At 39.2% G+C, this 15,141-nt stretch overlaps 1 protein-coding gene across 6 annotated transcripts in view; it reads left to right on the top strand.

The window, feature by feature from the left end:
- Positions 1-15,141, top strand: part of nf1a (neurofibromin 1a) — a 261,284-nt gene that overhangs the window by 58,997 nt on the left and 187,146 nt on the right. For all 6 annotated transcript variants that reach the window (XM_052035185.1, XM_052035188.1, XM_052035186.1 and 3 more), the window contains exons 6-10: positions 3,343-3,410; positions 6,454-6,529; positions 7,804-7,961; positions 12,112-12,285; positions 14,217-14,345. In XM_052035185.1, the coding sequence (XP_051891145.1) occupies positions 3,343-3,410; positions 6,454-6,529; positions 7,804-7,961; positions 12,112-12,285; positions 14,217-14,345 (605 nt within the window). The remainder of the gene's footprint in view (positions 1-3,342; positions 3,411-6,453; positions 6,530-7,803; positions 7,962-12,111; positions 12,286-14,216; positions 14,346-15,141) is intronic.

Here is a 15,141-nt window from a genome sequence, read left to right as displayed (position 1 = left end):
TCACCATTTGAGGATGTACGATCAGTCTTTCGGAGACTGAACCCGCGAGAAGCATCTGTCCTGGATGGTGTCCCTGGCTGTGTCCTTGGATCCTGTGCAGATCAGCTGGTGGGGGTATTTGCAGACATTTTTAACCTCTCCCTGCTTCAATCTGAGGTTCCCACCTGCTTTAAGAAGACCAATATCCTCCCGGTACCTCAGAAAAACAAGGTAACGTGCCTTAATGACTACCGCCTGATGGCTCTGACGTCCATCATCATGAGGTGTTTCAAGAGGGTGGTCATGGCATGCATTAACTCCAGCCTCCCAGACAACCTTGAACCACTGCAATTTGCTGACTGCTGAAACGGGTCTATGGCTGACGCTATTTCCCTGACCCTACGCTCATCTCTGGGGCATCTGGACAGTAAAGACACCTACATTAAACTATTGTTTATTGACTACAGCTCCGCCTTCAATTCTATAATTCCAAGCAAACTCATCACCAAACTCTGAGCCCTGGGACACAACACCTCCCTTTGCATCTGGATCCTTGATTTCCTGACCAACAGACCACAATCAATAAGGATAGGCAGCAACACTTTATAGCATGGTTATTCTCAACACTGGTGCCCCACAAGGCTGCATCCTCAGCCCTCTACTCTACTCCCTATACACATGACTGCATGGCCAGATTCTGCTCTAACTCCATCTACAAGTTTGCAGATGATACCACCGTTGTGGGCTGTATCTCAAATAGTGATGAGTCAGAGTATGGTAGGGAGATAGAGAGCTTAGTGACATGGTGTCATGACAACAACTTTTCCCTCAATGTCAGCAAAATATAAGATCTGGTCATTGACTTCAGGAAGGGCAGCGATGCACATGCTCCTGTCTACATCAATGGTGCTGTCGAGGGGGTTGAGAACTTCAAGTTCCCAGGAGTGAACATCACCAATAGCCTGTCCTGGTCCAACCACGTAGATGCCACAGCTAAGAAAGCTCACCAGTGCCTCCACTTCCTCAGGAGGCTAAATAAATTTGGCATGTCCCCTTTGACCCTCACCAATTTTTGTTGATGCACGATGGAAATCATCCTATTTGGATGCACCATGGTTTGGTATGGCAACTGCTCTGCCTAGGACCACAAGAAACTGCATAGAGTTGTGGACACAGCTCAGCACATCACAGAAACTAGCGTCTTGTTGAGAAACAGGTTCGAGGTCTCAGAGGCAAGGACTCTGAACACAGTCTTAGAGATAAATGATTTATTTACAAAAGACAAACGTGGGGAAAGGGTAACGGGAACAACACGCGCACAGTTTATAGCAAGCATGGGAAAATCGCAACAGGGGTAGAATATACACACACACACACACACACACACACACACACACACACACACACACACACACACACACACACACACACACACACAAAAAACAAACTAGGTACAGACAATCAAGGAAAAACAATATGATACCCGCCACCCCTTGACTCAGTGCAGGCACGGTGCTATGCTACTGGGGATACTAACTGGAATGCTCCCAACCCTTAAACAATGCACACTTCACCAATGATTTCTCCAGCACCATTTCACAGTGCTCAGCCTGGGATGAAGCAGGATGAATCCTTCAGAGACAGAGACCAAGCCAAGCACATGTGGCACTCTTTATAGTGCTGGGGGGAGGGGGAGGGGGTAGGGGTTCAGCCCAGATAATTTAAAAAGGCCAATGGCCAGGTGTGTGCTGATGGGTGGGGCGGGGCCAAACCTTGATTGGCAGTGGTGTGTCTTCTGACCAGGTGGGGGTAGTGTTGTCACGTGACAGCCACGACTCTCCACAATACACGTCCCCTCCATGGACTCTGTCGATGCTTCTTGCTGCCTTGGTAAAGCAGCCACCATGATCAAAGACCCCACCCACCCCGGACAATCTCTCTTCTCCCCTCTCCCACCGGGCAGAAGATAGAAAAGCCTGAACATATGTACCGCCAGGCTCAAGGATGGCTTCTATCCCACTGTTAAGTCTATTAGTATGATAAAATGGATTCTCGACCTCACAATCTCCCTCATTATGATCTTGTACTTTATTGTCTACCTGCACTGCACTTTCTCTGTAGCTGTGACACTTTATTCTGCATTCTGTATTGTTTTACATTATTTTTCACTATACCTCAGTACAAGTGACAATAATAAATCAATTCCAATTCCAAAGTTTGCAACATCCACTGAGATTCTCCTGATTGTCTGCCTTTATGCAATTTCTCCTGAGTTGCCTTGCCTATTCTACCAGTTATAATAGGGTAACCCTTGCAATAATGTGGTCTCTCCGGCAGTTTCATGTCTTAAAAAGGAGAAGAGAGAATAAAGGGAGTATGAAGGCTATTGGTAGTTTGAGTCGACATTTGGTCTGTTTGTGATCAATATGGACTATCTGCAAAAAGCCCTTAAGTTTATTTGAAAGAGAATTGCAAAACTGCACTATTCTTGAGCATGGTTATAACATAACAAAAATCTGGATGTCTAGAAAATGATTAAGTTTGGATCAGTTTATTTAAGTGAATGATGGATATGTTTGTATATCAGCACAAATTTGCAAAATGTTTATTAGAAATCCTTCCTATCACATGTACAGAACAATTGCTTGGGGCAACGTGAACAGGATGATCCTAAAGATGGAAGAAGACGGATTATTTTACTGATAACGATTGATCTTTTGTGACTTAGAGGGAAATGGCAGAACTAATTTGGCATTAACTTGAACTGTTAGCTTTGTTCGATCTGAGGGTATGTCAGTCGCCCTAGAAAATGTCACTTGTTTGGGCCGGTTTCATACTTAGATTCTTGTCGTAATTAAAATGTTCCATTTTCCCAATGGCATAGTGATGGAGCTCTGTATTGTGCTTAAGCTTGGATGTTCATCCGAGTTTTCAGAGTTTTGGAATAAGCTCAATTAAAATGTGAGCTGCTAAGGGGCATGTTTTGTGTTTTTGTTTTTGAGGTGGAAGAGGTGAATCAATTAGCTTACCCCTTTGAATTTATTTGAAGCTGATGAAAGAATGTGACCGAGAACTAGAAGTTAATCACCTACCGTAACACGCTGGGGTTAAAATATTGCTAAGAAGGACACAAATGATACATAGAATATTAGTGGAGAAATTCAAAACAGCTGAAATTTTCAGTTCAATAACTTGGAGCTCAATTGTAAAACGTACAGTTCATCTGTTCACACAGAAGAATTAATATATAATCTTCCTGTTCTTGGCCCTATTCACCATATTTTCTCAAATATTTAATTTCCTCTAGCATTTGCTATAATTGGACTTGGAGAAAAAGTAATTAAATCCTTTTATTTACTGCAGAGACGGTCTTTAAATTCAAATCATTGAAAAAGGCAGCTCAGTTGGCAGTCATCAGCAGTCTTGAAAAGGTAAGTTTTTTTCCTCAGGATTTTGTCCCTGCCCTCCTCGATATCTGATGGATGCAGGAAGTTGATTTGCCCAAGTACAACAATTGAAGCATTCCAGTGTTAATCGCACCTTCACTACTGAATTTGTGGGATTATGGATTTGTTTAATCGTGTGGGGGATTTGTAAGATTTTGAATATCCAGTTTAAATTTGTTAATGTCTTATGAAATTTGGAATATTTTGCAAAGGTGCTAAAGTGAACTATATCTTTATTTTTCAGAAGTGCTTCTCTTCATTTAACTTGAGATCCTCTGTTGAAAAAAATTCTTGTTGATTGCATGTACATTAAATGGCATTCTAGGTTTTGATTATTAATTATTTCAGTTTATTGATAATTTGGTTTTGATGACATTCCACTGCCATCTAATTAAGAGGAGATATTACACAAACAGGTTGAATTTCCTTGAAGTTTGTATAGGGATTGGTTTTAACAAACCTTTCAAGATGTTCTGGAGGAACTTGTAAATGATTAAAGAAACACCAGTGACCTTAGAAATACAGGTATTTAGAACATAGAACAGTACAGCACAGAACAGGTCCTTTTATCCACAATGTCTGTGATGACTGATTCCAATTTAAACTAATCCCACCTGCCTGCCTCTATATCCCTCCATTCCCTGCCTGTTCATGTACCTGTCTAAATGCCACTTAAATCTTGCTACCGTATATGCTTCCACCACCTCCCCTGGCAACGTGTTCTGGGCACCACCTGCTCTCAGCAAAAAAAATTTAAATCACAGATCTCCTTTAAATTTTCCCCTTCTCACCTTAAATCTAAGTCCTCTAAGTATTTGACATTTCTATCCTGGGAAAGACTCTGGCTATCAACCCTATCTGTACCTCACATTTTGTATACTTCCAACAGGTTGCCCCCTCAAAGAAATAGAAGTGGACCACTTGGATCCTAACACCTGGTATGCAGTTCAATAAGATTGCAGCTGATCTTCATTTCAGCACCAGTTAGCCTTACAAACCCCACATCCTTTAATTCCCTCAATATCCAAACATCTAATGACCATGGAAATTGTTCTTTATCACAAGCTTGTGGTAGCTTAACTGCCATATTTCCTTCATTACAGCAGAAGAAATTAATTGGCTCTCAAGAGCTGTGAGTTTGTGAAAATGCTGAAGTTTTCAGATAGCTGTGAATAAGGATAGGGCTGGAACTTTTGGGGGATGGGATTGCCGGTGGGTTAGTTTCATCCTTTAATAAACCAAATTAATTTTTCATTAATCTTTTTTGTGTCCTGATTTGCAGAGCCAACAGGTGATCTGCTCCAACTTTGTAATCAACAATATAGATGTCTCTTTCCATTGTCAAAGATTGGTAGAAGGGCTTCTGATTTTGTACACATTTGGAGACCAATATTCCTATTTTAACAAGTGATCTATTTTGGAATTTCTGTGGATCTTTTTTGTCATGGATCCAGTTTAGCTGTGTGAAGATTACAAATGATGCGTGTACATTGTTTGACCTGTGGATCCAAGAGGCAATCCAAGTCCAAATTTACTTTATCTGCAAATGTCAATTACTGTCTTGTGTTTTTGATGGTCTTTGTAAATCCATTTAGTTTGTATTGTTTTTGTTATATTAACTAATGTCAGTCAGAGTGAAAAAAGTGCGTTAACCATAGGTGGTCAAATATGGTTCATTTAATGACAGAATTAGTTCCCATTTCACATCCCATTGCAGATACAGATCTACACTTCAGTGCAATACGGAAGGAATTCTGTACCATCAGAAGTGCTGCCTTTCATATGAAAGGTTATACTGATCCCCTATCTTTGGTGGTTGTAAGGGCTCCTAGGGTGCTATTTTTGTAAATAGCAGTGATCTTCTTGTGATGATTGGCTCATATTTATCTCTTAACCATTGTGTCCCAAATAGGTCACATGGAAACAGTAGAATAACAGTCATTCACACTTTATTGTTTGTGGGAACTTGAAAATGGGCAGCCATGTTCCCTGCAGTTCAAAAGCAGTTAAGAAGTACTCAGTTCCTACAGTACAAAAGCAGTTAAGTAGTACTCAGCCAGTTGAAAGATTCCATTTGGATGTCCTGAAGTTGTGAAAGGTTGTAAACCAGTGCAACGTTTTTTCTTATAGTTCTTGGAATATGCAGCAAGGAACATTGACCACTGTTTTTTATACTTTATCTTTTTGGAAATAGCATCTAAATATGTGCCCTTTTCCTCCTCTTTCTGCCCATCCTTGCTGTTTCTTTCCCATCCTTCTGTTAGAGTTTCAAAATCAAGGCAGCCTAGGTTTAAGGTGAGAGGGGGGAGTTTTAAAGGGGACTTTGGGAGAGAATTTTTTGCACAGAAAACGGTCGATATCTGGAATGTGCTACTAGAGGAGGTGGTACAGGATCACTTCATTTGAGAGGCATTTCAACAAGCATTTGAATAGGCAAGGCATGGAAAAATATGGACCTAATGCAGGCAAATGGGATTAGTGTAGTTGGGCAAAGTGGTTGGCATGGACGTGGTGGGCTGAAGGGTGTGTTCCTGTGTTGTATGATTCTGATTCCTGGATCATTTTTGTATTTAAGTATTCAAGTGATCAACACAGCTGAAAGCTGTTGTAATTCCCCAATGATACAGCCACTGGGTTTGAGTGTCAGCCAGGGCTAGGTCTTGTGCTGTGTGGTTTTAAAAATGTGCACACAATGTTCCAATGATGTTTAGACAGATCTGCAACCAATGACAACACATCGTCTTGGGCCTCATCATGGGGAATGGTGATATTTGTGTGGGATGAAAAGTTTTCATATTTTTCAAATGACGGTATTTGTGCTTCTGAATATTGGTGGAATGTTGTACTTTGATGCATTTAATTTGAACAATCTTCAGAACACAGGCAAACTCTAAAAATAAGTGCATAGGCTGAAGAATATACCCAGTTGCGTATATAATTTTCTACTATCCTATGAATGTGATTTTAAGTATAATCCTTCTATTATAAGGTGAAGTGATAACAAACTTTGAAATATTTAAATATATAGGCATTTTGGAATTGGGTGGAAAATTATCCTGATGAGTTCACCATATTATACCAGCGACCCCAGCCTGATCTGGCAGGTAAGTGATGCTACGAGTATCATTGTCATTGGTTGGAGAGTGCTGTTGGATATTTCTGAAAGTTCAATGTGAAAACTTTTAGGTTCTATTTGGATGTTGCTGTGGCTGTGTTTGCATACTTTACCGGATGCTTTGTGAACCAAACTGTTAATTATCAATGATAAGGTGGTGTTGGCAGATTCTAATTTGACCATTTTATTCAAATCTGAAATGCATAAATATGGGAAATATTCATTGACTTTCTGGTGATCATTTGAATGCAGAATAAAAATAGTCAAAAGACAAGTACAAAATACTTACACTCTTCAACACAAAGGAATGCAGCTGTTGGAAGAGTAAGCTCACCACCATCACCTCGGGGTAGTGCTGTGAATGTGGTTTTACCAGCATCTCCCACATCCTGAGAACACACAAAAAGAAGTTTTAAAAAAAAATTATGTAGTAGCTTAAGATGGTGAGATATCTGATTGCTTCACGCAGTGGATTGCATTTGAAGTGGAGTGACTGAAGTAGGGCATTTCTAAAAGCTTGGTGGGTTAATGCTTGTTGGTCAGTGCTTTGATGTCCTTGTAGAATTGCAGAGCATTAATTCACAGACAGCTAGAAATTGTTGATAAACTATTAATGAAAATGAAGGGAAGGGAGTGGCTGAAAAAAAATTCTTAAATTGGAGGTTATATCTGCTCAGTCCATTTAGGTATTATTTATGTACAAATGAAAAGCACTTTTAGATTTTATATTTACAAAGCATGCTGCACGTGTTCTTTTCATCATGGAAGAAATCTGTGCATGGACCAATAATTTGTTTCATTGATTTCTGCTACAGATGCACTGAAGGCACTGAACCAATTTTTATATACCGTTGTTGCACGACTCATGCACCCAAAACTATTTAACCCAAGTATTCATTTTTCTCCTAGGGCCTGCACAGTAGGTACCCATGTAGTACATTTACCACTGATGACCCTAACAGGTGCTGCAGATTTCTGGGACGTGGAGCAGTTGTGGAATGTCTGGTTTTTGTTCCAAGAAATTGTAATGTTTTATAATAAGTTAGCACATGTTTTTATTGAACAATTATTGGTTCTTTTCTGATAATGAAAATTAGTTTTGTACTATGCATAGTTGAATAATTTTCTTCTAAAGTTTAAACAATTACTTTGTCAGAATGGATTGGTTAGTGAATCATCTGATACCATATTTGATGTAATTTAGATGTTTTACCTCCTGTATTCTTTTTCCTTGGTTGCTTTCTCCCTCCAAAATACACGCAGATTGTTCAGAGAAGTTGTTTGACCTTGTGGATAGTTTTGCCGAAAGTGCCAAACGAAAAGCTGCTGTATGGCCTTTGCAGATCATCCTCCTCATCCTCTCACCTGATGTGCTGCAGGACATCTCCAAGGAATTGGTTGAAGAAAGCAAAATGAACAAGGTAAGTTTATTTCACTCATCTCCAAGATACTGACACTTTGTCTGAGCTACACTCTTGGGTCCTCCTTGCTTGCCTTGCTGTTTGTAAGCTTTGATTATGCATTTGTTGAACCAAAGAAAATAATAATCCTCTTCTCATTTGACATCAATATGGGCACATTTCAACAACGGTTGCTAATTAGTGATCAAGAACAAGAATTCTGGTTAATTTTCTATATTAAAGGAATTGTAGATCTTGTCCTTATTGCCATAATCAGATTGAAGCTGCTCAGCTCTTGTTTAAACGCACAGGAAGCCCAGGGCCAACCTGATTGGTCGTTAGCTACTCAAAGTCCATGAGCTGCTCGAGGAGCCCCTCCAAATGCCTTTTCTTTCTCCCCCCCCCCCCCCCCCCCCCCCCCCCCATATTGTTTGGATTTGTGAATCTTTTTTTTGCCATAATCTTTAAGGACAAGATGAAATAATAAATTCTATTTCCACATGAGTTAATGTTGTAGATTGGTTACCCCAGCTTGAAAATTGATAATTGAAGCTTCACTTTGAGAGAAGTGACATCATTGGGTGCCACTGGCAATGCTGGCATTTACTCTCCATTCCTCATTACCCCAGAACTTGGAAGGCAGTTAAGAGTCAGCCGTATTGGTGGGTTTGGACTTGCATGTAGGCCAGACTGGATAAGGATGGCAAATTTCCTTCATTGAAGTACATCAGTGAAGCAAATCTGTTTTTGACAATCCAGTAGGTTTATGGAGTAACAAACAATCTGCTGGAGGAACTCAGTGGGTTGAGCAGCGTCTGTGGGAGGAAAGGAATTGTCGACGTTTCGGGTTGAGAGCTCTCATCCCTCACCTCTCTATTCTCAGTCCTGATGCAGGGTTTCGACCTGAAATGTTGACAATTCCTTTCCTCTCACAGATAATGCTCAACCCTGCTGAGTTCCTCCAGTAGATTGTTGTTCCAGATTCCAGCATCTGCAGTCTCCTGTGTCTCCATTAGGTTTATGGTTACTGTTGTTTGATTTTCCAATTCCAGATTTATTTAATTAGTTGAATTTAAATTCTCCCACTGCTACGATGGGATTCAAAATCCTCTCTGGATAAATGACCAAAAACTTTGGCTGCTTGTGCAGTAACTTAAAGCACTGAGCTTCTGTGTTCCATTCTTAAAAAGACTACAGCACACAGAAGAGTACAAATTTATATTATTGTGTAAACCATCGACTCATCATTTCCCACAATGTTTCTTGTTTTAAGATAGTGTAGCTGCCTAGGCTTCTGGGCAAAGGCCCGGTAATTCGCATGAGTAAAATGTTGGACAGTGAGCCGTGTGCAGCTGCTCCTCTTCACTGAGCAGCCATTTGCCAATATGAAGAGGCCAGTCTGTGATATGTTTGCTCTACAGAAGTGAATGACCACTTGAGCAGTAAGAAAAAATAGAATTGCCTGAGGGGAATATTTTTTCATGTTTTGTAGCACTGCAAATTAGTGCCTCGCGGAATGATAAATTAAAGCTCCTATCACGATGCCAATTTTTTTTTTACAGCTTCAAAGATCGTCCTACTTCTTTGAATGAAATAGTGCAATTGGCTTCTAATTATGGTAGTGATTTTTATTGTAGAGCTTTTGCTGTCAATTGAGAATTAGTCATGCTTCTTAGTAGTTGGAAATTTTCATTCAAATTCAGCCTGGTCTTGGGTAGAAAAAACTGTGTTTTTACCCAATGTTCTGTGCAAGCCTTCGCTGAGCAATTGTTTTTTCAAAACAAAAAAAGTACTGACTAGTACCTGTATAGTGATTCATCTGGTTAGTGAGGGCTTGGGGAAGTCACACCGCCATGTGCTCAGAATTAAAATAAATTGCACTTGTTACCTTTGTCTAGTTTGCATTCCTTTTTTAAACTGTACCTTTAACAAAGAAAGGCGTGCTGTATCAGAGCTGTTGGCAGAATGGGTAACTATCTGGAGATCAGTTGCTTGTTGAGTCATCAATGGCAGCTTCTTGCACAACAATGAGAAACATTTTTATGTGATAATTATTATCGCCACCAATGAGAATACTTCAGCTATGAGATAGATTTCTGTTAGTTTATTGGGATATCTAGAAATATTAGGTTTCTGAATTTCTTTCTCTCTCCTGCCTCATTACTTTTCTCTTCTGTTCCTTTTCCTCCCACTTGCCCTAGTTTCATGAATAAATATATTCAGTATAATCAGAGCTCCAAGATGGAGCAGGAATGGCATTTCATTTCTTATAGCAAAACTAGTTTCCCTTTTTAACAAGTTACTTTAGTGCCCTTTTATATGCCTATTTCAAATGTTAGTTTAAAAGCATTTTTTATTATTTGTTTTTGCCAACCTTTTCTCTCCTGTAATTGTTGCAGATGTGTTTACCTAAGCTTCTAGCAAGAAGTTTCTAAATGTCTGTCTTTAGCATTAACCATGAACATCCCTCTTCCTAATCTGAGGATACCAAGACAAATTGGTCCTGTTACTGCCACCTTGGCTGAGTTTGGTTAATTCAGACTAGGTAAAGAATCAGATGTACACATTCCTGTGGACTAAGATTAAACCGTCCCTTTTATTCCCTCAATTATTGTAAGCGAAATGGTCCCTGTGGCCTACCACATCCATGCTGATGATCAAGCACCCATTTTCACTAATCCCATTTTTTTTTCTTCTCACATCCCATCAACTTCTCCCTACCTTCCCTCCAAATGTCCCTGCCACTCACCTACACTTTGAGGCAATTTACAGCCAGTTAACCTAACAACCAATTTATAGAAGCCAATTGGCCTATCAACCAATATGTGGGAGGAAACTGGAGCAGGGAAAATGCACGTGGTCATGGCAAGAATGTGCAAAGTCCAGTGACAACACTCAGGGTCACAAGTTAACCTGGCTGTCTGGAGCTGTGAAGCTACTTACAACTTAGTAGCACTGTACCTTTTTACTTGCAACTTGGGGGCGAATGTAGTTTAGAACTCGCATTGGAGTATGCTCATCTCCACCAATGACTTCTTAGAAATGTAGACTGCAGGATAACCTCTATTATAAAGGGGGTATACAGAATGTGTTTTAGGCTGAAAGTGCAATGTACTGGATCCAGATTTTGCTGGTAAATTTCAATGATTCCACACAGAACGAATGGTATTTCTCAGTGTAAATGTCTCTACATTTTAGAACTCCCATGCACATGCACAAATTCCAAACTTGTTGACCGAATTCTGACATTTTCCACTAGTGCTCTGTGGAGTCTAGCTATGGACTCCAGGTTGGACTGGTATAACATCTGTGAACCCCTTGATTTCAATGTGGATTGTATGGCTGTGGGGAAGAATGGGTAATATTTTAATTGTTCATATTTTGTTTAATATTTTTAATTGTTAAGTAGTTTTATATAAAATTTCCATTTTTTTCATTCTTTTATCCTTTATTTCACTTTTAATAGTTGTTACATTTTGTGAATATCTGAGACATTCAGCTGGTAAAACTGGAGGTATGGTTTAGCTGGCTGTCAACTACCTCCAGAGGAATTTTGTGGGGAGGGTGGGGCCTTGCGTTGATCCAGCCACATTACTTGATTAAGCTGCTCAAGGTCCTGTTGCCATGCAGGAGCTCTTTGTGTGACTCTGGAACCACCTGGATGACCAAGATTGATCTCCTGATTTTGGCTCAGGTAAGTTAAGGGGAATTGAGGCAGTGGTTTACTTAGGTTTGCTTCCAACTGAGTGAAAGTTTTCCAGGTTTCTACTGACTCAGTCGAGCCCACTATGTATTCCCAATATTGAATATAAGTATACCAAAGTCATCAACAGTTCAGGGAAAAGGGAATGACATTTATACCTTCCAGCTATTACAGCTCTTTTTTCCTAATTCCCTAGCCTTGAGTAAATTTGTATAGCATTTCTCTCTGGTACCCCAGTAACTATGGCATCGACTCAATGAGCTATATGGCCTCTTTGCTATGATAATTCTATGAATCTAAATCAAAAGAAGACAGATTTTTGTTGTGATGCTCTTGCTTCCCTTTAAGACTTTTTCCTGGTGTAATTTTCTTGTTAATGGATCTTGAGGGCATTAGTGTGTAAATGTGTGGAATTGCAGGAGGTTTGAATTGTTCTGTCTCATTGTTGTCTTCCTGAACTTTGTGCAGAAGTTATTCCTGGACAACTTAAAGAAAGCTCTTGCTGGTCATGGTGGTAGTCGACAACTAACTGAAAGTGCTGCTATAGCCTGTGTTAAACTTTGCAAGGCCTCCACGTACATCAGCTGGGAGGACAACTCTGTTATCTGCTTTCAGGTTCAGTCCATGGTTGTTGACCTTAAGGTATGTTATTACATGTCATGAAGTCCATTGCTTCCACTTGAATAAATCTACCAAATGATGACATTTTTAACACAGCAAATTATTTCTGTTATTCATATGGACATTTAAATGAATTGAGAAAAAAAGGATTAGATAATTAGCTTGGGGAAGGTAGATTGAAGGATGGAATTGTTTCTGCAGTTTAAAAATAAAACTCTGTGATTTGTTTTGTTCTTTCATCCATTTTCTTCTGAAAATGTTATGTCAGGATTGTTGCTCCAACTAATTTATACGCCCAGTGTGCTGCATCAGGCAAGTGAAAGATGTGGGTTTCCTGACAACAGATTCAAGTTTAAGTTTATTGTCATAGGCATACATTCCCAGTTTATAAATGCCATGAAAATTAGCTTGTTGCAGCTATTAGCAGCACAGTGTTATTGCACTCATGAGTTCCTAGTCTCTACTACTTACGGAGTTAGAAATCAGGATGATTTTGTATCCAAGGGAAGGTTAGTTTTTCTTAAGTAATTCCATGTACCTGGCTAAAAATGGGCATTGACCAATCTGGGGAATAGGTTGTCATGTCCCTATTGATTGGGGATGAGTCCAAGATATGTAGACTTGAAGAGAAGAAAATTAATGATTGTTAGTATTGCCCACCCACTCACTATTTTTGGCTTGGTAAACGAGTAGAGCTCAGGTACGGCATCAGTTATGGACTGCTGTTACTTTACCACAAGATTTCTGAACGACAAAAGCTCAAAACATGAAACTAAAGTGAGCTTGGCACCTCTCCATTCAGGCGAGCTCACTTCAGTTCCAATGTAGCATTCTCTATTGATTATCAAAGCATAATAGCACAGATTGCAGGTTAGAACCATTAAGGCTGCTCTGTCATAAAGTGAATTGCTTTCGTGCAGTAAGCATTGAAAACACTCTTGGTTTGCCAGGTAAATTGTTGACACAATTTCACAAAATGATGCAAAGTTTTTGGGCAGTTAGCTGCACACAGTTTGACTCCATGGAGTTGATCTTCACATACAATCACAAAATTTGAAGGCTGTGTCAAATCTATACGCAGAAAGTTTGTATGTTTTCAAAATGCTCTTTATTTAATGCCACAAAAATGTCCTTTGCTATGAAATATGTTAGTTCCTATATTACTATTTCTTTTTTAAAAATATAGACTGTCAACTTGTACCATAAGGGGTGAACAGGGAGGATGTTCATATATTTCTGCTAGTGCTTTCTTGATCTGATTGACTTTGGGCAGATTGATGCTATAGCTCCAACCCCTAATGGCTCTATTAACTACCTCAGGGACTCGTGGAGAAATTCACTTGATCCCTTCATATTGGGAATATGAAGACTTAAAAATACGTTTCACTAAGCTAAGTGATGTTATTTTAAATTGTTTAATTGTTGGATGACTATAATCAATGTTTCTTGGATTCAGTTTAAACCCAAAATGGAAATTAAAAATATTTAACCATTTAAATCCCTGGCTGCATGTTTCCTCCACTGCAGTTAAGCATGCTGATACTCGGTTGACACTTGGAGCATCATATTTCTTTTGTCAGTTAAAACTGACCTTGATGGCTGTGTCAGTTAAGCAAAATGCATGTTGTTTTATGAGTGTAAAAGCTGTAGGGAAGATAGACAATGATTCGTTTTGATTCCTCCTGGCAGGATACTTTGTGAAGATAGTTATATGATCTTTTTTCTATTTACTGTTCCTGCCAAAATAACTCTGATTTAATCCAAAACTGTTTTACTATCTTGACTTAAATTCTGAAAGTAAACTCCAAAAATGACTGACAAATGCTTAAAAGAAGTCTTAGCAGAAGTTCTGAAACTGATAAAGCGAAATAAATGCTCAATAAATTTCATTACACAAATAACATAATATTTCTTTGTCTCAGTAATTGCTTTGGTATGTTGTTACTTCACAGAACCTGTTGTTCAATCCTAGCAAGCCTTTCTCCAGAGGTGCTGGCAGCCAGAGTGCAGATGTGGATCTCATGATAGATTGTTTTGTTTCCTGTTTTCGTATCAACCCACATAACAATAGTCACTTCAAGGTATCTTGCAGTACTTTAATTTTGCTTCATGGAAGTTTAATTTTCACATCTTTTGCCTTTAATAGTGAATTTATAAAATTTATGTCACTAACTCAATAATGGGACAGATTGTCCAGAAAAATATCTTTTTATATAAACAAAAGACTATAAATCAGCACTAAAAGTTTCGATTGGTGTTGGGAACCTGTTGTGTCTTGTTGCCTCTTGTATTGCGAAATTCCATGAGCAAGCATGGGCTGCCGATCTTTGCAGGCATTTGTATATGTACTGAACTTTGCACTTGTTTCTCTCAAACCTGCCCCCTCTATCACACCATTGGTGCAGCGTGCGATGATCTTTGATATGTGTTTGTTTTTTTGGAGCTGCTTTGATATGATTATGACTGGGAATTATAAGTGTGTGATTTGTGTTGGTATGGGAACAATGAGGAAAGGGTTAGACGATTCAGGTTCTTGTATATGCTCATTCATTCAATTAGAATTGGGAGAACTTGAAGCTCCTATCACTTGCCATAGATGAAGTGATTGAATATATTTATGGCAATGATGACTTGATTAGTTGAACAAAAGAAAGATAGGATGTGCATAACCACCAGGAATTTCCTTTCTTTGAAAAGTAAGTTCTATGTAACTGAATAACTTGAAAGATCACTCCAGAGGGTGTTAATAGTCCATTGGATGACCAGTACATTGACTACATGATGTACGTAGCTAATTGGGAATCCAAATGTGGATAATTATATTTTTGATTAGTAATTAAATTTTATATTTGTACTGACACAGGAGCCATTTGGCCC

Source organism: Pristis pectinata, chromosome 21 (assembly GCF_009764475.1).
Source record: "Pristis pectinata isolate sPriPec2 chromosome 21, sPriPec2.1.pri, whole genome shotgun sequence".
NCBI classification, from domain to species: Eukaryota; Metazoa; Chordata; class Chondrichthyes; order Rhinopristiformes; family Pristidae; genus Pristis; species Pristis pectinata.
This window is presented reverse-complemented; position numbering and strand designations above follow the sequence as displayed.